This window comes from Schistocerca serialis, chromosome 8 (assembly GCF_023864345.2).
Source record: "Schistocerca serialis cubense isolate TAMUIC-IGC-003099 chromosome 8, iqSchSeri2.2, whole genome shotgun sequence".
In the NCBI taxonomy this organism is placed as follows: Eukaryota; Metazoa; Arthropoda; class Insecta; order Orthoptera; family Acrididae; genus Schistocerca; species Schistocerca serialis.
The window spans coordinates 611243625-611270077 of record NC_064645.1 but is presented as its reverse complement, the minus strand read 5'-3'; the positions used below and the strand labels follow the sequence as shown (position 1 = coordinate 611270077).

Here is a 26453-nt window from a genome sequence, read left to right as displayed (position 1 = left end):
TCTGCAGCATCGTCGACAGGACTGACTGCGGACCTTTGGTACAGAGCCAAGTGGAGGGTCTGAATCAGAGGCTGAGACGGTTCTGTGACCGTGTGGGCTGCAGATTCCTCGACTTGCGCATAGGGTGGTGGGGTTTCGGGTTCCGCTGGATATGTCAGGAGTCCACTACAAGCAACAAGCGGCTACATGGGTAGCAGGGGTTGTGTGGCGTGGACTGGACATTTTTTTAGGTTAGATGGCCACGGGCAAGTACAGAAAGGGCAGCAGCCTCAAAGGGTGCGGGGCAAAGTCAGGACATGCGGGGACCAAGCAGCAATCAGTATTGTAATTGTAAACTGTCGAAGCTGCATTGGTAAAGTACCGGAACTTCAAGCGCTGATAGAAAGCACCGAAGCTGAAATCGTTATATGTACAGAAAGCTGGCTGAAGCCAGAGATAAATTCTGCCGAAATTTTTACAAAGACACTGATGGTGTTTAGAAAGGATAGATTGCATGCAACTGGAGGTGGCGTGTTTGTTGCTGTCAGTAGTGGTTTATCCTGTAGTGAAGTAGAAGTGGATAGTTCCTGTGAATTATTATGGGTGGAGGTTACACTCAACAACCGAGCTAGGTTAATAATTGGCTCCTTTTTTCGACCTCCCGACTCAGCAGCATTAGTGGCAGAACAACTGAGAGAAAATCTGGAATACATTTCACAAATTTCCTCAGCATGTTATAGTCTTAGGTGGAGATTTCAATTTACCAGATATAGACTGGGACACTCAGATGTTTAGGGCGGGTGGTAGGGACAGAGCATCGAGTGACATTATACTGAGTGCACTATCCGAAAATTACCTCGAGCAATTAAACAGAGAACCGACTCGTGGAGATAACATCTTGGACCTATTGATAACAGACAGACCCGAACTTTTCAACTCTGTAAGCACAGAACAGGGAATCAGTGATCATAAGGCTGTTGCAGCATCCCTGAATATGGAAGTAAATAGGAATATAAAAAAAGGGAGGAAAGTTTATCTGTTTAGAAAGAGTAATAGAAGGCAGATTTCAGACTACCTAACAGATCAAAATGAAAATTTCTGTTCCAACACTGACAATGTTGAGTGTTTATGGAAAAAGTTCAAGGCAATCATAAAATGTGTTTTAGACAGGTATGTGCCAACTAAAACTGTGAGGGACGGGAAAAACCCACCGTGGTTCAACAACAAAGTTAGGAAACTACTGCGAAAGCAAAGAGAGCTTCACTGCAAGTTTAAACGCAGCCAAAACCTCTCAGACAAACAGAAGCTAAACGATGTCAAAGTTAGCGTAAGGAGGGCTATGCGTGAAGCATTCAGTGAATTCGAAAGTAAAACTCTATGTACCGACTTGACAGAAAATCCTAGGAAGTTCTGGTCTTGCGTTAAATCAGTAAGTGGATCGAAGCAGCGTATCCACACACTCCGGGATGATGATGGCATCGAAACACAGGATGACACGCGTAAAGCTGAAATACTAAGCACCTTTTTCCAAAGCTGTTTCACAGAGGAAGACCGCACTGCAGTTCCTTCTCCAAATCCTCACACAAACGAAAAAATGGCTGACATTGAAATAAGTGTCCAAGGAATAGAAAAGCAACTGAAATCACTCAACAGAGGAAAGTCCACTGGACCCGACGGAATACCAATTCGATTCTACACAGAGTACGCGAAAGAACTTGCCCCCCTTCTAACAGCCGTGTACCGCAAGTCTTTAGAGGAACGGAAGGTTCCAAATGATTGGAAAAGAGCACATGTTGTCCCAGTCTTCAAGAAGGGTCATCGAGCAGATGCGCAAAACTATAGACCTATATCTCTGACGTCAATCTGTTGTAGAATTTTAGAACATGTTTTTTGCTCGCGTATCATGTCGTTTCTGGAAACCCAGAATCTACTATGTAGGAATCAACATGGATTCCGGAAACGGTGATTGTGTGAGCCCCAACTCGCTTTATTTGTTCATGAGACCCACAAAATATTAGATACAGGCTCCCAGGTAGATGCCATTTTCCTTGACTTCTGGAAGGCATTCGATACAGTTCCGCACTGTCGCCTGATAAACAAAGGAAGAGCCTACAGAAGACCAGCTGTGTGGCTGGATTGAAGAGTTTTTAGCAAACAGAACACAGCATGTTGTTCTCAATGGAGAGACATCTACAGACGTTAAAGTAACCTCTGGCGTGCCACAGGGGAGTGTTATAGGACCATTGCTTTTCACGATGTATATAAATAACCTAGTAGATAGTGTCAGAAGTTCCGTGTGGGTTTTCGCGGATGATGCTGTAGTATGCAGAGAAGTTGCAGCATTAGAAAATTGCAGCGAAATGCAGGAAGATCTGCAGCGTATAGGCACTTGGTGCAGGGAGTGGCAACTGACACTTAACAGAGACAAATGTAATGTATTGCGAATACATAGAAAGAAGGACCCTTTATTCAAACACTGGTAGCAGTTACTTCTGTAAAATATCTGGGAGTATGCGTACAGAACAATTTGAAGTGATTCATTGGGAGAGTCCCTAGAAAATGTAGTCCATCAACAAAGGAGGTGGCTTACAAAACACTCGTTCGACCTATACTTGAGTATTGCTCATCAGTGTGGGATCCATACCTGGTCACGTTGACAGAGGAGATAGAGAAGATCCAAAGAAGAGCGGCGCGTTTCGTCACACGGTTATTTGGTAAGTGTTACGGAGATGTTTAGTAAACTCAAGTGGCAGACTCTGCAAGAGAGGCGCTCTGCATCGTAGTGTAGCTTACTGTCCAGGTTTCAAGAGGGTGCATTTTTGGATGAGGTATCAAATATACTGCTTCCCCCTACTTATACCTCCCGAAGAGATCACGAGTGTAAAATTAGAGAGATATGAGCGCGCACGGAGGCTTTCCGGCAGTCGTTCTTCCCACGAACCATTCGCGACTGGAACAGGAAAGGGAGGTAATGACAGTGGCACGTAAAGTGCCCTCCGCCACATACTGTTGGGTGGCTTGTGGAGTATAAATGTAGATGTGGATGTAGATGTAGTTCGGATTTTCCCCATGATGTAGAGTTTCATTACAATCTTTATTTATTGCATCAAGAGCGTCAACAAAAGATACAATTTTTCAACTGTTTGCCAGCCTCTATACAAGATGTCTTTCCTTACATAGATGGGTAAATGTCTAATTAAAATTCTAACCAACCTCTCTTCCTCCATCAGTTTATCTAAATACTTCACCCGTATTAAGTGCCACTCAAAATATGTTCTCATTCTTTTGTGCACTAGCCGATCAGTATTTGTCTTTAAATTTCCTCTGGAAGTCTTCCCAAGAAGAAAAGTTCTCAATGTTTACAGTATCCCATACTGAGGCTTCCCCTAAAAGATACCCCATAGCAAATTCAATTTTCTTAGAATCTTCCCAGTGTTTTGGCAAAGTTTGATTGAATCTTTTCAAAAATGAGTTGGATGTACATCCCCGTCCGGCTTAAACTTAGGGAATTGCCTGGATAATCCTGAATTGGCCCCCCATTGTAGAGCAGTCATCTCTTCACTAGTCAATACCACATTAGGAGCAGTCATCTTCATGTGTAATTTATCTTGGATAAGTTTGAATTCTCTCCATAGATCATCCATACCTCTCTTGGTATCACTAAGTTCAGAAGGTAAAATAGGAGATACATTCCTGGATGTTACTTTCTTGGAAACTTTTCGATCTATAAGTTCTTCCACCTGTTCCTCCAAACTATGTATATTTATAATGTCAGAGTTCGCTAGTTTCTCTCTGAAATTTCTTTCTACAGTATCTACTCGTGTATTCAAACCTGTAATTTGCGATTGGATAATTAGTATCAACTTCGCTTGCTTATCAACACTCTCTCTTACAGTATGTAATCTCTGCTTTACAGCATCGAACTCAACATTACATACATTTCCAAACCTATATGTGTTCATTGAATATTCAAGGTTTCAATCTGATCATTTAGAACTTCATTTTGAGCATTTAAACTAGAATGTACCAAACCTATTGCTTTCCTTAGAGTTTCATTCTGAGCATTTAATGTAGAATTTGAAGTTTCATTTAATTCCTTTCTTAAAGCCACTGAATCTGCGCTCTGGGCACCTAGTTTTTCACTTAAAGTTGCAATTTGAGTATTTGAAGCTGCACTTTATGCTTTAATTAAGTTTGCTAACTCAGTCCAGTCTGCCATTTCTCTAATGATTCTGATAGCCATGGCTGATTCTGAAGTTTCTCCAGCTAACTGTATGTTTTCCATGGTTTTACCAATTTTTGGATGTAGTAATCATTTTCAAAAATAATTTTAAGTGTAATAAGTACACAAATACAGTCTATTGAACAGTTTATGCAGCTTTATACTCAAACAATTATTGTTGTACCCTCACCCGGTGTAGAGTTTTAGGCTGCATCGGTGAGTGAGTGTGGAATCAGCACCAGTGAACAACAAATTGTGCCAGTGTCATTGGTCGCTGGTTTCCACGTCGGCATCAGCGCAATGTAGAATCAGCACCGGTGAACAGCAACTGGTGTGGGTGGCGTCGCTGCGATGTGTGTGAGAGCAGTATACTCCCCACACTGGATCATCTTAGTTGAATTATTCTTGTCGTATCTCTTCTTAGTCTAATACATCAAGGTCTTCTTTCCATTCTTTTAATGTTATTACTTGCTTACGTCTTTCCCTTTGCTACATTCACAAATTTTCCTTTTCATTTGATTTCCGGGTGAAATCAAGTTTCTCCTAACGGTTTTCTTGTCTTGTTATACTCGGTTGCTATGACAAAATGCAACATCTGCTTCTCTCATTTTCGTCTCTAATTCCCTTTTTTTCGGGTCCTGTCATGGTCGCCATGTTCTAACGCTTTAGATGACAAGAAGCGATGTGGAACTGGTTTGCACACTTCCCACCTCTCTCCCATAGGTTGACCTACTTGGTATGCACAACTGATCTTCTTCTCTGGATAGCTGATCACATCGATCTCCAAAAACTTCTTCTCTGAAGAATAATGCTGGTTAAGGAAATTTATCAGATTCTCTCTCTACTCTTGAAATAATTGGGTACTCGAAGAATACTTTTAGTTCAGTCATGGTATATTTCAACTTCCACGAAAAGCAAATTCACCATCTCTCACATTAATATTCGAACTCGTGCGAGTCAACCAAGTTGTCAAACATTAGACTTTATTGAGATACATTTACAACAGGGTTGGTTTAATAACCACCATAAAATATGAACATGTCTTGCCTCTAGTAAGTCCAACACACAAATTATTTAAAAGTCTAATCTCATTTCTTCATTTGTTCTTAACAATCATCACAGTCACTAAACCAGCAAAGAATAGCACAGGCTCTTCTCTACTCATACACTGAAACTCTATGGATCGTACAGCAGATACTTGTCGGCTGCCGTTCGGCTGCCGCGTCCACATTTGCTCTGAAATTCTCGAAGCACTGCACTGTTATGTCTTTGGCATAGTGTGTCATCTACGTTTTTCCTATAAAATTCACTTTTCTTTGCGTGGTGTTCTTGGCTGATAAATAATTTTTGTTGCAAATGATTTTCATGTATGTCTGGTATGAGATCAGGTACCATGTACGTGATCCCGCTGCTAGAGCATCACGATGATTGAAAATTATGCCATTAAAAGTAAAGGGTTGTGATGTAGTATTATCTAGAGGAGTTACATGACAGCAGCAGTCTCTGTGGATGTAAATTTTTTAGCTTCATAAGGTTCTTTTGGATTACTCTTACAGTTTCTCGTATGGGTATGTTTCAGGAATGGCTGGTAAAGTCAAGGGATAAACACTCAGCATGTTTGGGGAGTTTTTTGGCTTTTAGTTTTTCAGCTAGTATCATGCTGGTTTTATAGAATATGTTGCTTCATATGTATAATTTTTCATTATTTTATTCAATTTCTGAGACAGTTTGTGTGCTGCTCCTTTTATAGAATTTACCACGGGGTATTATATTACCTTCTTCATGAATTTTTGGCTAAGCTCTTGACCATGGTGCCTTTGGGTTCATACATGTGAGATATTTCTTTCCAGCTTCTATCAATAGTAAATGTGTGTTCTATAGTTGTTCTTTAATTTCACTGTGAAATTGTTCAGCTTCTTTAGTTGATTTTTTTTTTTTTTTTTTTTTTTTTTAAGTTGTTTTGTTGGGTCTTCTTATGTGCATTATGAGCACCATAGTTTAGCCTATGCACTTGTTTTCTTTCATCGCAACTTATGTACTGCCTTTGTAGCTATGGATCGGTTGCTTTTCAGTTATTTTTTATAGATTTTACTTTTTGTAAATAATAATATATAAACAGCGTTAGTCTTAAAAATTAACTGCATTATAGAAAGTCCCATTAAATAACAGTAACTGAGATATATACCACCATAAAGTAATAAAAACTGAGCAAAATCAAGCTCCCACGTCAGTATTGTAAAGAACTCACAAAAGATTACACAGATCTGCTTGTTAGATAGTTAAGACCATTTCTTTACTTGTTGTTTTCTTTGCTAAGTTTTCTGGCCAGCACAGTTTTTTAATTTGTATCTGCACTCCTTAGTTTTGAATGTAGAAATTACTGTTCCCATGTCACTTCTTTGTTTTATTCATCGTGCTGAAATGTAAAAATTGGAGTGGATTTCTCATCTGTCTTCAGCTCTAAGAATGTCAAGTATTATACACTGCCTGACAAAAAAGTGAAGCATCCATAACTAGAGGAGGAAATTAAATAAGCTTCACAGGTTGAGAAGAACGTGATGTTATTTCAGTGATTACAAATTTAAGTCAGATTCACAAAGAAGTTGGCAATATGATGTTACATCCCTTTAGCCTGGCCCCATGGACAGATTTGGTTGGGAAGGGAGGTATAAAGCCATAATATGCTCTCCTGAGGCAAGTTGGCTTTCTGTTGTAACTGATCCTTTATATCCTGGGGACTGACACTGGGATGGAGTCGCCATCCCACACACATTCTAACACAGACAGAGCTAGGGATGTTGCTGGCCACAGGAGTATCTAAACATAATGCAGACATCTCATAGAGACATGTATCATGAGAATGCAGGATGTCTGTGACATACCATAGTGCTGTCAGAGTTCCTTGAATCTCCACTAGGTGTGACATAAGTCATACCTGCTGGCTCCCCACACTATGATTGCAGGAGTACCACACCATTGTGCGTCTCCAAAACACTGAAAGAAAGGTACCTCTTTCCAGGATACCGTTATACTCATTGATGATGTTCTTCTGGGGAGGCACAGAATCCCAGTTTAACACTGAACACAGTGCAGTGCCATTCGTCAGGGGTCAATGCTTCCCCATCATGGCACAATTTCACACAGTCATTTGTGTTGTGGTGTTACCTATGCTTGGATGGTAATTTCGTAGCGTGGCTGCTGCTAGTCTCTGACCAGTGGTGTGGGATGACATAGAATGTTGCAGCAGTCTATTACTTGGTCTTGGATGGCAGTCACAGATCTGAAAGGGTTACAATAATAACCATCACAATAAGTATTTCTGTCCCTTACATTCCCATGCATTTCAACATTGGGCTACTATGACATCTAAATGCCCCACAACTCTATATATCATACTAGTCAATTAGCCGGTCATATGGAGACCCAAAATGAGAAACTTTCCAAATCGTGTCACATGCTGACAATGCTGTCTCAAACAAGTATGCAGCACCTCTGTGTCCTTCACAGTTGCCATTCAATATCTGTTGCTGTCCATGCCCATTATTTACCCTATCAGGCCTTGTAACAACACTAAATATGAACAAACTAATGCACTCTGGTGGCTGTTCTAATTGTAACCGAGAACTGCAACTCTATTCATTGGCATACCATTCCATGACATGTTCATCAACGAAGTTACATTGCCAGCTATGTCTTCTGGTTACTTAATTTTACCTCTCAGCATTAATTCTGTGTCACTGATACAATTCTCTTAATTTTAAAATATACTGAAGATCAGAGTGTTAATTGTCATTTCATTTTCTGTGAAAGAATCTGTTTTCCAGGATGGGGATTGAATTTCCAGACTAGTGGCAACTACTTTCCTCTTGACACAGACAAGAACATAAAATCATCCGTTCTTTCAATTTACCAATAGTTAACATGAATGATTATTTTAAAATATGGGACAAATACAGGAAGTGTAACTGCAGCAGTGTTAATGTGACTTGTACTGGTACTAAGTTATTTTCTCATAACACTCCGGAGAAAGTTACTATTTTACATCATTTATTAGTGAAAGGGAAATACCAAGCCTGGGGGTGGAAGGGTGGTGAAAAAAGATGAAGTAGTTTCAAGTACTTTCTTCTCAAAGTTCCTTCCATGTTTTTGAATGAAAGAAAATTTTTTTGCAGGTGCTACATCACATTAACTACAGCATTACATCTTCATCGTGGTGGAAGTCCAAAGGGGCCTGCTGGCACAGGAAAAACAGAGACTGTGAAGGATTTGGGAAAAGGTCTGGGCAGTTATGTCATTGTTGTGAATTGTTCAGAAGGCTTGGACTATAGGAGTATGGGACGCATGTTCTCTGGTAAGTTGCTAATGTTATTATTTTTATATTGCATTAATTTTGTAACTTAATTGCAATATTTCCCCTTTTTGTAAGAAATGGTAGTCATATTGCCCCTCCAAAGATTCCCTGGTTAAGACAAATTTTCAGACTTCTTTTATCATTTCAACACAATTATTTAGACCCTCATAAAACAAAACTCATCCAGATAACTATCTAATGACCTTTGGTCACCCACTGAATGTGTTTTGATGTAATTGACCATAACACACAAACAATTTTCAACAACTGCCACTGTTTTATTGAAAATACTAGCCAAACCTCAACATTTTAAAATAAGTAAATATTCTGCTTTATCCTAAACTTCTTGATATTACTAAAGTGACTACCATTAACTCAACCTAAGACTCACCACAGGTTCTCCACAGGCCTTAAAACTGCCCTCATTACATTATCAAATACAGCAACTATATACATAATCAAAAGTGATAAACAGTTGCTATACTCCATGTCTTGCTTGTAGCTGACTGACAACAGTCCTCTTATGGAATATGTGTGGGGTGGCTGGGAGCAGCAGTTGGGGTTCATTATTGGCAGCATATTTCCACTTGCACCATACATTAGATGGCTTCAAACAGAAAGAGCTACACAAACATTAGCAAATGTCAAAACCTTTCTCATTCATTGTTGGGATAACCCCTTGTCATCTTCAAATTTGTTTAATACTGCATTTTAACTATTAGAATTTAGTTTCTTTACACACTTCAATTACTTGATTTGGCTCAAATTTGTTCTTCTGATTATTAGCAACTAGTTACAAATACTCTGGCATCTAAATGTTGGAATCTGAATGTTGGCATGTTTCTGTATGAGAATGGTATTTGTTACATGTTACAGAATTTGGATGACTTCATTTTCAGTTCCAGTATTCTTTCTTTTGTGGTTTTGTGCATTTTTATTGAAGAAGAAGTGCTAATAAGATACAAGTAGAAAATATTTCTAAAAGTTACACATTGAACCACATGTTGCTCGATTTGTATGTTTGTCAGCCTTGCTCAGATTATCCTGTTCCTTTGCTGGTAAGAAAATGCTTGTTTTGTTGAAGGTATTGTTAATATTGTAGGCATGTTTTATTAAAAGAAAATTAAATAAAAATAAAATTAATAAAATAGTGATAAGAAATTGTTTTTATTGCCATTTACTGTTGAGAACATGTTCGAATGAAGACATTTTAAAAATATACACTGAATTTTCACCGCTTATGATCACAAGCTCCTCCTGCAGAGAACAAGGATGAAGAGAAAAGATACCTCAAATTGCATATGATTGTTCCTGATAAAACAAACCGTAGAAGCCACAACTCTGTTTATATGTTTATTTTACCAGGCATTAGACTTCCATGCAGTTTATTATTATTATCCTGTTCCTCAAGCAAGATGGCTGCAAATGAGAGTTGTTCACTGTACTTTTTCCCCATCAATCTTCTGACAGGTTTGGTGTGACCCACTATGATTTTCTCTCCTGAATCAACTTTTTCATCTCAGAGCACTTGCACCTTACCTCCTCAGTTATTTTTTGGATATATTGCAGGCTCTGTCTTCCCCCTAAAATTTTTACCCTCTACAGTTACCTATAGTGCAGTGGAAGTTATTCCATGATGTTCAGCACGTGTTCTATTGCAATGTCCCTTCTTCTTGTCAGTGTTCTTCTTATGTTCCTTGCCTCATTACCAATTATGTGCAGAACCTCCTCCAAATGTATAACATTGTGAAGTGGACGATGCAAAGATTTTGGATGCTGCCCTGCTTCAGAACTAATGTAAACATATGCATACAAACATTATTGTCTCCTCATGGCAGTGTCCCCAGATGTGTAATTATCATCATTCATGCTGAACTGCTTTTTACTAGTGAAATCACCCTGTCCGTACATAAAGCTCAATATTATGTGAATGAAAGACAGTCTCCATTTTTAATTTATGCTCTGAATTTAGACTGTCAAAATGCAGAATAAATGTTAATACTGTGTTTGATCAGGTAAAACTGGTAGTTACTGTGCCACAAGAAAAATTCAGTTGAGAAAACTGTAAAATTATGAGATAGAATTTTTAGTACTGCCAGTAGACATATAAAAGTACATGCAACTGTCCAAATTTTAATGTACTTTTATACATGTCTATCAGCAGTACTAAAATTTCACATCCCGAAGTTAACTACTCCCCAGTAATTCTGTCTCATCATTTTGCAAACATAATATTTGTGACATTGCAGGTTTGGAGGTTAATCATATTTTAATTGTGCCCTGCCCCTCCTTTTCTCCCTTTGAACTGCTAATTATTTATGTAAAGTTGCACCAATGTTTTATTGTGTAACCAGAAAATAAATTAGAGCTATGTTAAGAAAGATTTATAAACCAGTGCCATATGTGAAACATGTTTCTGTTTTCATTCTACCTTAGGACTTGCACAGACTGGTGCATGGGGTTGTTTTGACGAATTTAATCGCATCAACATTGAGGTTTTGTCTGTGGTTGCACAACAGATTTTGTCTATCCTCTCATCATTGTCACAAGGGGCCAAAAGATTTGTCTTTGAAGGGTGTGACATCAGTCTTGTTAAAACTTGTGGCATATTCATCACTATGAATCCAGGTATGTTTCTTTATTTGAACAGTTAGGGCTAGCATTAGCATTAGGTTACGGAAACTTATAATTGTAAAGAGAGTGTCATTACAGGTTTGAAATCATAGCTGCTACAGTCAGTAAGAGTGGTGTCATGTCCCCTACTCAAAATGTTGTGTAGAAGTCCTATTTCTATAGCTTTAGGACTTGACAGTTACTAGTCTTACTGTGGTGTAATGCCATGTTTAAACCACTCTACCACCAACAGAAATATGAATATGATATGGAAAGTTCTGGCAGAATTTAAATAATTTAGTACTAAACGTGCGCATATGTGCCCCCCCCCCCCCCCCCCCCCACACACACACACACACACCGAAACCTATACAGCTACAAAACCTATACATCTATATTATACCGGCTAAATGTACAATGCCAGACTGAAGTTCTGCGTGTAGATTGGGAAGAGAAGTGGTTTTGGGTGGAATGGACGAGGGAGAAACGGGATGATGAGTGGGAGGGAGGATTGGGGAAGGGTTGCCAGTGGCGTGGATGAAGGCAGTTGGTGTAGGTGTAGAAATACAGGAGGGAGAGGCAGTAGGTGCACGGGGTGGGACTGCAATACACAGGCACCAGTAAGTCCAAGTGCAACATGGTGACATTGGAGTGAGGGAGTGCATTGGGAGGGGGGTGACAGAACAGAGGAAGGGAAGACTGTGGGAAAAAGGGTGTGGATGCAGGATGAGCGAATTGGAGGCTCTGGGATGGGGTGTAGATTGTTGCGGTGCAGGGGATTAACAGAGATTGAGACCAGAAGGATTACGAGGACAAAGGACGTCTTGCAAGGATAAACCTAATGTACGTAGTTCAAAAAAGCTGGGGAAAATGGTCCAGATGGCTCTGGATGTGAAGCAGCCATCGAAATTGCTCAGCAGTATGATCCATCACGGGGCAGTCAACTCTGCTCCTGGCCACAGTTTATTTGTGGTCATTTATTTGGATGGACAGCCATTTGGTAGTCATGTCCACACAAAAGGTTGTGCAAAAACTGGAGCACCTACTGCCTTCATATGACCTGTCAGCCACCCATCCCCACCCATTCCTCCCACTCCCCTCCTCCTCTTTGTCCTCACCAACTCCATCTGGCACAACCCCTCACCAAAGTTGACCTGCAGAACTATGGTCCTGGCATTGCACCTCCAGTTGACATGATGCAGTTATACGTGTGTGTGTGTTTGTGTGTGTACTGAAGTTCAAAAAAGGATTTGTCCGAAAGTAAGCAAAGTCTTCAGTCTTTGTTCATGTGCCTCAATACCTGTATACTATTCAGTGAGTTGTTATTTTTATTCCAAAATTACTTACTAGATGAAACATTAGTGATAAGAGAATATGTAATATGGGCTTTATCATATACTGCCTTTCTTTAAGTTTTTAGCTGATATTTCTTGTTGTGTATCAACAGGCAAACTGCTAGTTGAAACAGGCTAGTGAAAACATAAATCATTAGCTTATATTTATCTCTTTTTCTAATGTTTGATTATCGCTTGTACTAAAATTAAATATAGCAAGACATATGGGAAAAGTCTTGTTTGATATAACTTCTGCTGAATTGATTAATGGTTCCAGAATTATAGTTTAATGCAAGAATAATTAAGATTTTAGCCACACACCATGACATAGTAATTCACCTTGTAGCTACACAAAAACTAATAAATTCTCTGTAGTGCATGAATATTCCATAAATAGAATAATTATACTGAGTAGCATATTGTGCTGTGCTGGTGATGACTTCAGAGCAGTGGTTGTCAAGCTTTTTTGTGCAAGAGCAGATAAAAACATTGGGAGGAGGCACATTGGGCCACATATGTACCTATGTTATTACTAATTAGTAACCTACTAGTAGTAGTGGTAATTAGAGGTAATGATCCAACTCCCCAAGACACTATCCAAATTGAACCCTGCCCGGAACAGCTCCGTCCTCCGTCACAGCGGGACCCACCTCCTCTTCCTCAAAATCGCCCTCTCCAAATCTTCCAGGAATTTCTCACTTCCAGCATTGCCTCTCAATCCTTCTTAAAAAACCTTAATGCTACTAACATCACCACTGCTGAAGCCCAGGCTATCCGTGATCTGAAGGTTGACCGATCCATCGTCATTCTTCCGGCGGACAAGGGTTCCACGACCGTGGTACTTGATCGTCGGGAGTATGTGGCTGAGGGACAGCATCAGCTTTCAGACAACACCACATACAAAGTTTGCCAAGGTAATCCCATTCCTGATGTCCAGGCGGAGCTTCAAGGAATCCTCAGAACCTTAGGCCCCCTACAAAACCTTTCACCTGACTCCATCAACCTCCTGACCCCACCGACACCCCGCACCCCTACCTTCTACCTTCTTCCTAAAATTCACAAACCCAATCATCCCGGCCGCCCCATTGTAGCTGGTTACCAAGCCCCCACAGAACGTATCTCTGCCTACGTAGATCAACACCTTCAACCCATTACATGCAGTCTCCCATCCTTCATCAAAGACACCAACCACTTTCTCGAATGCCTGGAATCCTTACCCAATCCGTTACCCCCGGAATCCATCCTTGTAACCATTGATGACACTTCCTTATACACAAATATCCCGCACGTCCAGGGCCTCGCTGCGATGGAGCACTTCCTTTCACGCCGATCACCTGCCACCCTACCTAAAACCTCTTTCCTCATCACCTTAGCCAGCTTCATCCTGACCTACAACTTCTTCACTTTTGAAGGCCAGACATACCAACAATTAAAGGGAACAGCCATGGGTACCAGGATGGCCCCCTCGTACGCCAACCTATTCATGGGTCGCTTAGAGGAAGCCTTCTTGGTTACCCAGGCCCGCCAACCCAAAGTTTGGTACAGATTTATTGATGACATCTTCATGATCAGGACTCACAGTGAAGAAGAACTCCAGAATTTCCTCTCCAACCTCAACTCCTTTGGTTCCATCAGATTCACCTGGTCCTACTCCAAATCCCATGCCACTTTCCTTGACGTTGACCTCCACCTGTCCAATGGCCAGCTTCACACGTCCGTCCACATCAAACCCACCAACGAGCAACAGTACCTCCGTTATGACAGCTGCCACCCATTCCACATCAAACGGTCCCTTCCCTACAGCCTAGGTCTTCGTGGTAAACGACTCTGCTCCAGTCCGGAATCCCTGAACCATTACACCAACAACCTGAAAACAGCTTTCGCATCCCGCAACTACCCTCCTGACCTGGTACAGAACCAAATAACCAGAGCCAATTCCTCATCTCCTCAAACCCTGAACCCCCCACACAAGAACCCCAAAAGTGCCCCACTTGTGACAGGATACTTTCCGGGACTGGATCAGACTATGAATGTGGTTCTCCAGCAGGGATACGACTTCCTCAAATTTTGCCCTGAAATGAGATCCATCCTTCATGAAATCCTCCCCACTCCACCAAGAGTGTCTTTCCGCCGTCCACCTAACCTTCGTAACCTGTTAGTTCATCCCTATGAAATCCCCAAACCACCTTCCCTGCCCTCTGGCTCCTACCCTTCTAACCGACCCTCCCACCACCACCTACTCCAGTCCTGTAACCCGGAAGGTGTACACGATCAAAGGCAGAGCCACGTGTGAAAGCACCCACGTGATTTACCAACTGACTTGCCTACACTGTGAAGCTTTTTATGTGGGAATGACGAGCAACAAACTGTCCATTCGCATGAATGGACACAGGCAGACAGTGTTTGTTGGTAATGAGGATCAGCCTGTGGCTAAACATGCCTTGGTGCACGGCCAGCACATCTTGGCACAGTGTTACACCGTCCGGATTATCTGGATACTTGGATACTTCCCACTAACACCGACCTGTTAGAACTCCGGAGATGGGAACTTGCCCTTCAGTATATCCTCTCTTCTCGTTACTCGCCAGGCGTCAACCTGCACTAATTTCAAGTTGCTGCCGCTCATACCTCACCTGTCATTCAACAACATATTTGCCTACGTACTTCCGCCTCGACTGACATCTCTGCCCAAACTCTTTGCCTTTACAAATGCCTGCTTGTGTCTGTGTATGTGCGGATGGTTATGTGTGTGTGTGCGAGTGTATACCTGTCCTTTTTTCCCCCTAAGGTAAGTCTTTCCGCTCCTGGAATTGGAATGACTCCTTACCCTCTCCCTTAAAACCCACATCCTTTCGTCTTTCCCTCTCCTTCCCTCTTTCCTGATGAGGCAACAGTTTGTTGCGAAAGCTTGAATTTTGTGTGTATGTATGTGTCTGTTTGTGTTTCTATCGACCTGCCAGCACTTTCGTATGGTAAGTCACATCATCTTTGTTTTTTTTTTTGTATATATATATATATACACTCCTGGAAATTGAAATAAGAACACCGTGAATTCATTGTCCCAGAAAGGGGAAACTTTATTGACACATTCCTGGGGTCAGATACATCATATGGTCACACTGACAGAACCACAGGCACATAGACACAGGCAACAGAGCATGCACAATGTCGGCACTAGTACAGTGTATATCGACCTTTCGCAGCAATGCAGGCTGCTATTCTCCCATGGAGACGATCGTAGAGATGCTGGATGTAGTCCTGTGGAACGGCTTGCCATGCCATTTCCACCTGGCGCCTCAGTTGGACCAGCGTTCGTGCTGGACGTGCAGACCGCGTGAGACGATGCTTCATCCAGTCCCAAACATGCTCAATGGGGGACAGATCCAGAGATCTTGCTGGCCAGGGTAGTTGACTTACACCTTCTAGAGCACGTTGGGTGGCACGGGATACATGCGGACGTGCATTGTCCTGTTGGAACAGCAAGTTCCCTTGCCGGTCTAGGAATGGTAGAACGATGGGTTCGATGACGGTTTGGATGTACCGTGCACTATTCAGTGTCCCCTCGACGATCACCAGTGGTGTACGGCCAGTGTAGGAGATCGCTCCCCACACCATGATGCCGGGTGTTGGCCCTGTGTGCCTCGGTCGTATGCAGTCCTGATTGTGGCGCTCACCTGCACGGCGTCAAACATGCATACGACCATCATTGGCACTAAGGCAGAAGCGACTCTCATCGCTGAAGAAGACACGTCTCCATTCGTCCCTCCATTCACGCCTGTCGCGACACCACTGGAGGCGGGCTGCACGATGTTGGGGCGTGAGCGGAAGACGACCTAACGGTGTGCGTGACCGTAGCCCAGCTTCATGGAGATGGTTGCGAATGGTCCTCGCCGATACCCCAGGAGCAACAGTGTCCCTAATTTGCTGGGAAGTGGCGGTGTGGTCCCCTACGGCACTGCGTAGGATCCTACGGTCTTGGCGTGCATCCGTGCGTCGCTGCTGTCCGGTCCCAGGTCGACGGGCACGTGCACCTTCCGCCGACCACTGGCGACAACATCGATGTACTGTGGAGACCTCACGCCCCACGTGTTGAGCAATTCGGTGGTACGTCCACCCGGCCTCCCGCATGCCCACTATACGCCCTCGCTCAAAGTCCGTCAACTGCACATACGGTTCACGTCCACGCTGTCGCGGCATGCTACCAGTGTTAAAGACTGCGATGGAGCTCCGTATGCCACGGAAAACTGGCTGACACTGACGGCGGCGGTGCACAAATGCTGCGCAGCTAGCGCATTCGACGGCCATCACCGCGGTTCCTGGTGTGTCCGCTGTGCCGTGCGTGTGATCATTGCTTGTACAGCCCTCTCGCAGTGTCCGGAGCAAGTATGGTGGGTCTGACACACCGGTGTCAATGTGTTCTTTTTTCCATTTCCAGGAGTGTATATATATATGGGAAACATTCCACGTGGGAAAAATATATCTAAAAACAAAGATGATGTGACTTACCAAACGAAAGTGCTGGCAGGTCGACAGACACATAAACAAACACAAACATACACACAAAATTCAAGCTTTCGCAACGAACGGTTGCTTCATCAGGAAAGAGGGAAGGAGAGGGAAAGACAAAAGGATGTGGGTTTTTAAGGGAGAGGGTAAGGAGTCATTCCAATCCCAGGAGGGGAAAGACATAACTTAGGGGGAAAAAAAGGAGAGGTATACACTCGCGCGCACACACACACGCACACACACACACACACACACACACACACATTTCCATCTGCACATACACAGTCACAAGCAGACATTATCAAATGCCTCTTTACTTCTGCCTCGACTGACATCTCTGCCCAAACTCTTTGCCCTTACAAATGTCTGCTTTGGTCTGTGTATGTGCGGATGTAGAACTTGCCCTTCAGTATATCCTCTCTTCTCGTTATCCACCAGGCCTCAACCTCCGCTAATTTCAAGTTGCCGCCACTCATACCTCACCTGTCTTTCAACAACATCTTTGCCTCTTTACTTCCGCCTCGACTGACATCTTTGCCCAAACTCTTTGCCTTTACAAATGTCTGCTTGTGTCTGTGTATGTGCGGATGTGCAAATTGGAACAGCATGCCATCTTTGTTTTATATATATATATATATACCATACGAAAGCGCTGGCAAGTCGATAGAAACACAAACAGACACATACATACACACAAAATTCAAGCTTTCGCAACAAACTGTTGCCTCATCAGGAAAGAGGGATGGAGAGGGAAAGACGAAAGGAAGTGGGTTTTAAGGGAGAGGGTAAGGAGTCATTCCAATCCCGGGAGCGGAAAGACTTACCTTAGGGGGGAAAAAAAGACGGGTATACACTCGCACACACACACATATCCATCCACACAAATACAGACATAAGCAGACATATTTAAAGACTAAGAGTTTGGGCAGAGATGTCAGTCGAGGCGGAAGTGCAGAGGCAAAGATGATGTTGAATGACAGGTGAGGTATGAGTGGCGGCAACTTGAAATTAGCGGAGATTGAGGCCTGGTGGGTAACGGGAAGAGAGGATATATTGAGAGCAAGTTCCCATCTCCGGAGTTCGGATAGGTTGGTGTTGGTGGGAAGTATCCAGATAACCCGGATGGTGTAACACTGTGCCAAGATGTGCTGGCCATGCACCAAGGCATGTTTAGCCACAGGGTGATCCTCATTACCAACAAACACTGTCTGCCTGTGTCCATTCATGCGAATGGACAGTTTGTTGCTTGTCATTCCCACATAGAAAGCTTCACAGTGTAGGCAGGTCAGTTGGTAAATCACGTGGGTGCTTTCACACGTGGCTCTGCCTTTGATCGTGTACACCTTCCGGGTTACAGGACTGGAGTAGGTGGTGGTGGGAGGGTGCATGGGACAGGTTTTACACCGGGGTCGGTTACAAGGGTAGGAGCCAGAGGGTAGGGAAGGTGGTTTGGGGATTTCATGCAGATGAACTAAGAGGTTACGGAGGTTAGGTGGACGGCGGAAACACATTCTTGGTGGAGTGAGGAGGATTTCATGAAGGATGGATCTCATTTCAGGGCAAAATTTGAGGAAGTCGTATCCCTGCTGGAGAGCCACATTCAGAGTCTGATCTAGTCCCGGAAAGTATCCTGTCACAAGTGGGGCACTTTTGGGGTTCTTCTGTGGGGGGTTCTGGGTTTGAGGAGATGAGGAATTGGCTCTGGTTATTTGGTTCTGTACCAGGTCAGGAGGGTAGTTGCGGGATGCGAAAGCTGTTGTCAGGTTGTTGGTGTAATGGTTCAGGGATTCCGGACTGGAGCAGAGTCGTTTACCACGAAGACCTAGGCTGTAGGGAAGGGACCGTTTGATGTGGAATGGGTGGCAGCTGTCATAATGGAGGTACTGTTGCTTGATGGTGGGTTTGATGTGGACGCACGTGTGAAGCTGGCCATTGGACAGATGCAGGTCAACGTCAAGGAAAGTGGCATGGGATTTGGAGTAGGACCAGGTGAATCTGATGGAACCAAAGGAGTTGAGGTTGGAGAGGAAATTCTGGAGTTCTTCTTCACTGTGAGTCCAGATCATGAAGATGTCATCAACAAATCTGTACCAAACTTTGGGTTGGCAGGGCTGGGTAACCAAGAAGGCTTCCTCTAAGCGACCCATGAATAGGTGGGCGTACGAGGGGGCCATCCTGGTACCCATGGCTGTTCCCTTTAATTGTTGGTATGTCTGGCCTTCAAAAGTGAAGAAGTTGTAGGTCAGGATGAAGCTGGCTAAGGTGATGAGGAAAGAGGTTTTAGGTAGGGTGGCAGGTGATCGGCGTGAAGGGAAATGCTCCATCGCAGCGAGGCCCTGGACGTGCGGAATATTTGTGTATAAGGAAGTGGCATCAATGGTTACAAGGATGGTTTCCGGGGGTAACAGATTGGGTAAGGATTCCAGGCGTTCGAGAAAGTGGTTTTTGTCTTTGATGAAGGATGGGAGACTGCATGTAATGGGTTGAAGGTGTTGATCTACGTAGGCAGAGATACGTTCTGTGGGGGCTTGGTAACCAGCTACAATGGGGCGGCCGGGATGATTGGGTTTGTGGATTTTAGGAAGAGGTTAGATGGTAGGGGTGCAGGGTGTCGGTGGTTTCAGGAGGTTGATGGAGTCAGGTGAAACGTTTTGCAGGGGGCCTAAGGTTCTGAGGATTCCTTGAAGCTCTGCCTGGACATCGGGAATAGGGTTACCTTGGCAAACTTCGTATGTGCTGTTGTCTGAAAGCTGACGCAGTCCCTCAGCCACATACTCCCGACGATCAAGTACCACGGTCGTGGAACCCTTGTCCGCCGGAAGAATGACGATGGATCGGTCAGTCTTCAGATCACGGATAGCCTGGGCTTCAGCAGTGGTGATGTTGGGAGTCAGAAATTCCTGGAAGATTTGGAGAGGGTGATTTTGAGGAAGAGGAGGTGGGTCCCGCTGTGACGGAGGACGGAACTGTTCCAGGCAGGGTTCAATTTGGATGGTGTCTTGGGGAGTTGGATCATTAGGAGTAGGATTAGGATCATTTTTCTTCGTGGCAAAGTGATATTTCCAGCAGAGAGTACGAGTGTAGGACAGTAAATCTTTGACAAGGGCTGTTTGGTTGAATCTGGGAGTGGGGCTGAAGGTGAGGCCTTTGGATAGGACAGAGGTTTCGGATTGGGAGAGAGGTTTGGAGGAAAGGTTAACTACTGAATTAGGGTGTTGTGGTTCCAGATTGTGTTGATTGGAATTTGGAGGTTTTGGAGGGAGTGGAGCTGCAAGTGGGAGATTGAGTAGATGAGAGAGACTGGGTTTGTGTGCAATGAGAGGAGGTTGAGGTTTGCTGGAAAGGTTGTGAAGGGTGAGTGAGTTGCCTTTCCGGAGGTGGGAAACCAGGAGATTGGATAGTTTTTTGAGGTGGAGGGTGGCATGCTGTTCTAATTTACGGTTGGCCTGTAGGAGGATGCTCTGAACAGTCAGTGTGGATGTGGGAGAGGAAAGATTAAAGACTTTTATTAAGGACAGGAGTTGACGGGTGTGTTCATTGGCTGAGTTGATGTGTAGGTGAAGGATTAGGTGGGTGAGGGCAATGGATTGTTCAGTTTGGAACTGGTATAGTTACTGATGGAAAGAAGGGTTGCAGCCAGAGGTGGGAACTTTAAGTGTGAGGCCTTTGGGGGTAATGCCAAATGTCAGGCAAGCCTGAGAAAATAGAATATGGGAGCGTAATCTGGCTAGGGCGAAGGCATGTTTGCGGAGGGAATGTAAATAAAACTTAATGGGGTCGTTGTGGGGGTGTTGTGAGGGTGACATGGTATTAGAAGGTGAAATGAAAATGAAAATAAAAATATATGGGGAGGGTAAAGGTGGACTGGAAAGTAACTGGAGATCTGGTGTGAAAAAAGGCAAAAATAAACACACTTCCTTTCGTCTTTCCCTCTCCTTCCCTCTTTCCTGATGAGGCAACAGTTTGTTGCGAAATCTTGAATTTTGTGTGTATGTATGTGTCTGTTTGTGTTTCTATCGACCTGCCAGCGCTTTCGTATGGGAAGTCACATCATCTTTGTTTTTAAATATATTTTTCCCGCGTGGAATAAAGATGATGTGACTTACCAAATAAAAGTGCTGGCAGGTCGACAGACACACAAACAAACACAAACATACACACAAAATTCAAGCTTTCGCAACAAACTGTTGCCTCATCAGGAAAGAGGGAAGGAGAGGGAAAGACGAAAGGATGTGGGTTTTAAGGGAGAGGGTAAGGAGTCATTCCAATCCCGGGAGTGGAAAGACTTACTTTAGGGGGAAAAAAGGACGGGTATACACTCGCACACACACACACATGTCCATCCACACATATACAGGCACAAGCAGACATATATATATATATATATATATATATATATATATATATATATATATATATATATATATATATATATATATATATATATATATATAAGATGTATAGTCTCTGTCTGTTAATTCTGTAGGCTAACTCTTTATTCGTAAATTTCCACAGGAAGACCAGCTAGGGGAAACTAAACAGTACAGAAAGTTAGAAACTCTCATTTTATGCCTTATCACTGTGTGTTTCACACTGGGGGATCTCAAGAGTTAATTTATGAGTTCATTGATTAATTAATTATTTGTTGCATATATCAGCTACTTTGACACAGAACAAGTCAGTTTACAGATCATAAAATTAATTTACGTTTAAGTATACCTGCATGTTGGCTGTTTACAGATGAATTCACATAATTGAAAATAATATTTAGTTCATGCATGTACCACTAGAGTCCAACAAAATGGAAATGCCTTACTTAGATTTACCTTTACAAGATTTTTCTTGATACATCTGGTCGCCACGATGGCTCACACTTATGAGTTTCTGTCAAAAGTATGTTGTTTTGTATGATCCATTTGCTTATTCATCTAATATTGCTTCCCTGCAGCAATGAATGGAAAATGATCCTTCATTGCCCAAGGGTTGCATCAGTATTTTGCAAGTTATCTCATTCGGTGCTAATACCTCCACATTCCAAGACAAATTGTAATGAGATTCCAGTTACTTTATATTTTAGGGCTTCTGTACTGCTTAGCATACTTTTGTTGATATTTCTTCACTTATATTAGGTTGGTGCATAAGTTCATAGTGTTTTTCTATAAGTTTATTTATAACAATCTGCCACTGCTGAGGTGACTTTTTGATCCCACAACTGTGGTTTTGAGGTGAGGATCTCATCCAGTAAGAAAATTCCTTGAAGGTTGTTTGATAGCGAGCAGAAGAGGTGAAAATCTGAGGGCACAAGATAGGTGAATAAGGTGGGTGTGGAATGACTTCACAAGCCAACTTCTGTATAGTGTTGTTTATCAGTCTAGCAGAAAACCGAAAGGCATTATAGTGGAGTAGCATCACCTCACGCAGTCTTTCTGGTAATTGTTCTTGAATTGTGTCTGCCAGACATCTCAGTTGCAGACTGTAAATGTTGACAGTGATGCTTACTCTTCAGGGAAGCAATTTGTAGTACACCACACTGTCACTGTTCTGGTAGATGCATAAAATTGTCCTTTGTTGAAACGTGCAATTCTTTGTATGTGGTGTTGCTGCATTGTATGGGCTCAACCATTCCTTTCTCTTCCTTATGTTAGCATAAAGATACCATTTCTTGTCACCAGAAATAATACGGATAGGAATGGTTGGTGTTGTTCAGTAGCCAGTTGATGACAAGCAAGCAGAGATGCTTATATGAACACCCACAAATTTTTGTGATTTTGGCTTAGAGCATGCGGTACCCATACACCCTATATTTGAACCTTCCCCACTGCATGCAAATGTCACACAGTTGTGGAATGATCACAGTTCATCACATTTGCCAGTTCTCAAGTACATGTGGATCTTTGTGGATTAATGCATTTAAACAAGCTTTCTGGTTGTCACCCCTCAACTGAATTCAAACAGAAGAATATATCATAAATGTTCCAATTTCTTCACTTGGCATTCCATTTTCTGATGTCCAGAGCTTCACTCACTATACCCAAATGACAATATGTAAACTCAAATAGCAACTGTAAACTATAAATGAAAGATAACAAACATAAAATAAACCGATAACAACTAGGATATGAACATGCAAAATAAAAGGGCTATGAACTTATGAACCAACCTAATATATTAGTTGACAAACATACCTTTATGCAGTATTATTTCAATTTCAGAGTCTGGTTCGTATTTAGTATTTGTAATGGCTACGAAACAGACGCATTTCTTTATTTTCTTTGTTTGCAATTAATATTCTGAACAATGTACTTCAAAGTTTAATCTTCATTACTTTCTTTCTTTGTTTAATTTCACTTGCATAACACAGCAGGATTTTGAATTATCTGATACACAGTAACATGTGCAGAAACCACTATGACATAATCTGCTATTGCTGAATTGTTGTTTAGTAAGTTTTTATTAATCCTACCGGTTTTATCATCTGCTGAATTGCTGTATTTGACTTTTAACTAATTGTTAATGCACTGAATTCCTGGTGATTCCATTTGTCAGGATACTTGAAAAATGTCTAATACCAAAATTGTAAAAAAATGACAGCTGTAGGCGATATCAAATCATTTATTTTGTTATAACCTTGGACCCAAGCTCAGTGAAGAGGATAATATAAGTAATGATACTAGCTCAATAACATTTAAAAATGAGGAAAGAATTTCTGTGGTTTACCTTAGCATAATTTACTTTTGTTACAGGTTAAGCTCATTGCACGGAATTGTTTGACAAGTCAATGTTGTTCTCCATATCAATAATTATATTAGATACTGGTTTATTCTGTTATGATTAACTCTTTCTTCCAGGCTATGCTGGTCGCACAGAACTGCCTGACAACTTGAAATCAATGTTTCGCCCCATATCAATGATTGTACCAGATAGTGCAATGATTGCTGAAATAATATTATTTGGTGAAGGATTTAGAGAAACACGAATTCTTGCAAAAAAGGTATGTATCAGCAAATTTGGTGTAGTGAAGTTCTGTAATGATTGGATGATTCACATTAATATCAAGACAACTACTACATGCAGCCTTATTTTAAATGTAATAAAGAGCCTCCTTTGCAACTAAATGGTGTTTGTAGTTAAAGTGATATCCAAGAAACAAAATGTGATAAACTGTGTTACTAGAAATGCAAGAGAAAGGAAGAATGAACAAAAAAAGAACCACCACAACCTTATTAGCGGAAAAATTAATGTGGTGAAGACAAAGAGTGAAATGAAAAATGTGAAAGGAGTGATATAATGTACAACTTGTTTGTACATATATTGCAAATGCTATATCAAGTCAGTGTCTCTGTGAACATAGTTAACTAAGTGTTTGTAATTTACATATGATCTAAATTTAATTATCAGTATTTCTAGTAACAATCAGAGTCCAATATATAATAATAAAAGAATTAGTAACTTTTAAATATTTTTTTTACAACTACCAGCAAGTCCTCCCTCATCTACCTGGGTTAAAATAAGAGGAAGCAAAGTTTTGTTGTGTGTACTGTTATGTTTTTGGTTTCTGAGCTAACCTAATAACTTTTCTACCAACATGTAAAAGTTATCTGACTCAGTGGGTGAATGTCAAATTACATATACAAAGCTCCAGTGTTCAGTCTTCCCTGGGATTTTTTTATCTGTCACTTAATTTTTCTTTTTTATCACTGGAAATGATTTATTAATGTGAAACATGATAAATTGTATAGTGCTTTGGAGTCCACATTAAAAGTCTTGTGCATGGTGGTTTGGAACCCATATTAAATATTGGTGTCTGTCTGGGTAAGCCATTTCAGTTGTGTGAGGAAGGCTAGGGCACACTACCTCCAAAATCACCATGCCTAGTACAATGCTGTAGTGTTCAAACCAATCTTCAGAGTGATGACAGCTTTACAAAAAGCAATCCTTTTTGACAGATGTACTTCTTATCAGTGTACAGTCATTTATGATTTCCTCATTTTCTTGAATATAAATATTAATTCTCTGTAGCTGCTGTGCTTTCACCCCTTTCTCTGAATGATAATTTCAGATGAAATACACATGAGCCTAGATTTATGGAACTCTTATATAATGTTCCACTGTTGTTTATAACAAAAGTGAAACAATCCCCTTAGTAATAAAGAAATGTGTGTCTTCTGAAATTGAAGTTTCTAGTGACACTAATGGAAACCATGCACTTATATCAGCTTCTACCTTTGAAATCATGTATACAACGTTCTGTATCCTTCACGAAAATACTTAATCATTAGCAAGCATAATTTTTTATTATAAGCAGGCCTGAAATGTTTTATAACTCCGAATAATCGAACTGAGAGAATCAGCTGCTATAGGCAATTTGTCAGTATTCAGCAAGCAGAGAACAGAGTAAACATAAAGTGAATGATTTACGCCTCCAAGTAGTAAATAATAAAAATTAATACAGCAGAGACAGACTTGGTGGTTAACACTATTCGCCACCACACAATCTCTCAGCTCGTGCTGCAACTGCATCTCTGGATGGCACGAATGGAGCTAACGTGCACAACTACAGTTAATGTGTGTAGCACATGATGAAAGTGGAGTGCGGAACATTTTCTCGGAAACGGGCCAGGAACCGGATATGTTGTCCAGAGTGGGTGGTGCACTTATCTTCTGTGTCGCTTGTTGTGGTGGCGGGGTTGAAAGTCGGGGTGTCGCATCTGCCAGGTGTGCAGCTCTTGACAACTACGTGGGTGGTGCTCCCTTGAAAATGTAAGCAGGGTTCACTCTGCTAAGAGATGTGGTGGCCTGTTTTCCATCCATTAAGATTACCATCATGTGTTTGTCTCTGCACAGGACACAGGGGGGTCCAGTATAGAGTGGTTGCAGCAGTGGCGTGATGCAGTCTGTACATAACATGATGTGAGAACAGCTGTCAACATCATTTTGCACAAAAGTTGTTGGACAACCATGTCTGGAGAGCTTTGTAGGTTTGATGTGGTTTATATGTTTCTGTAACTCTTGAAGGGACTCCAGTTTCTTGTCCACTTCTGACTGTAGGCTGGCATCAACTAACTCGCCTGGCAGGTACAAAGCCATGCCGTAAACAAATTCCTCTGCCAAGAACTCTGTATCTGGTTTGTATGTGGCTAATAAGCCCTGTTGGACTATGTGCACTGCAGATGTCCAAGACATGCCATGATACATCAGCTCAGCCTTCAGCATCAAAAGCCAACATTCCTCCATACCTTTGCTGGCCATATGGTAACTGGTCGTCTTGTGATGGATGTAGCCAGAGATCTTCACCCATTGCATGGACAAGTCTGACTCGAGCTGTTGGCCTCTGTCAGTAGTGAAGGAGGGGATGTCCACTCGCAGTAATCTCAAAAAAATGGTTCAAATGGCTCTGAGCACTATGGGACTTAACTGCTGTGGTCATCAGTCCCCTAGAACTTAGAAC

At 42.0% G+C, this 26453-nt stretch overlaps 1 protein-coding gene across 1 annotated transcript in view; it reads left to right on the top strand.

Moving 5' to 3' along the window:
• The window catches only part of LOC126417162 (dynein axonemal heavy chain 2), a 959377-nt gene that overhangs the window by 406386 nt on the left and 526538 nt on the right, over positions 1–26453 (top strand). Inside the window, 3 exon segments of the mRNA XM_050085060.1 lie at positions 8374–8552; positions 10989–11180; positions 23854–23996. Coding sequence (XP_049941017.1) covers positions 8374–8552; positions 10989–11180; positions 23854–23996 — 514 coding nt within the window.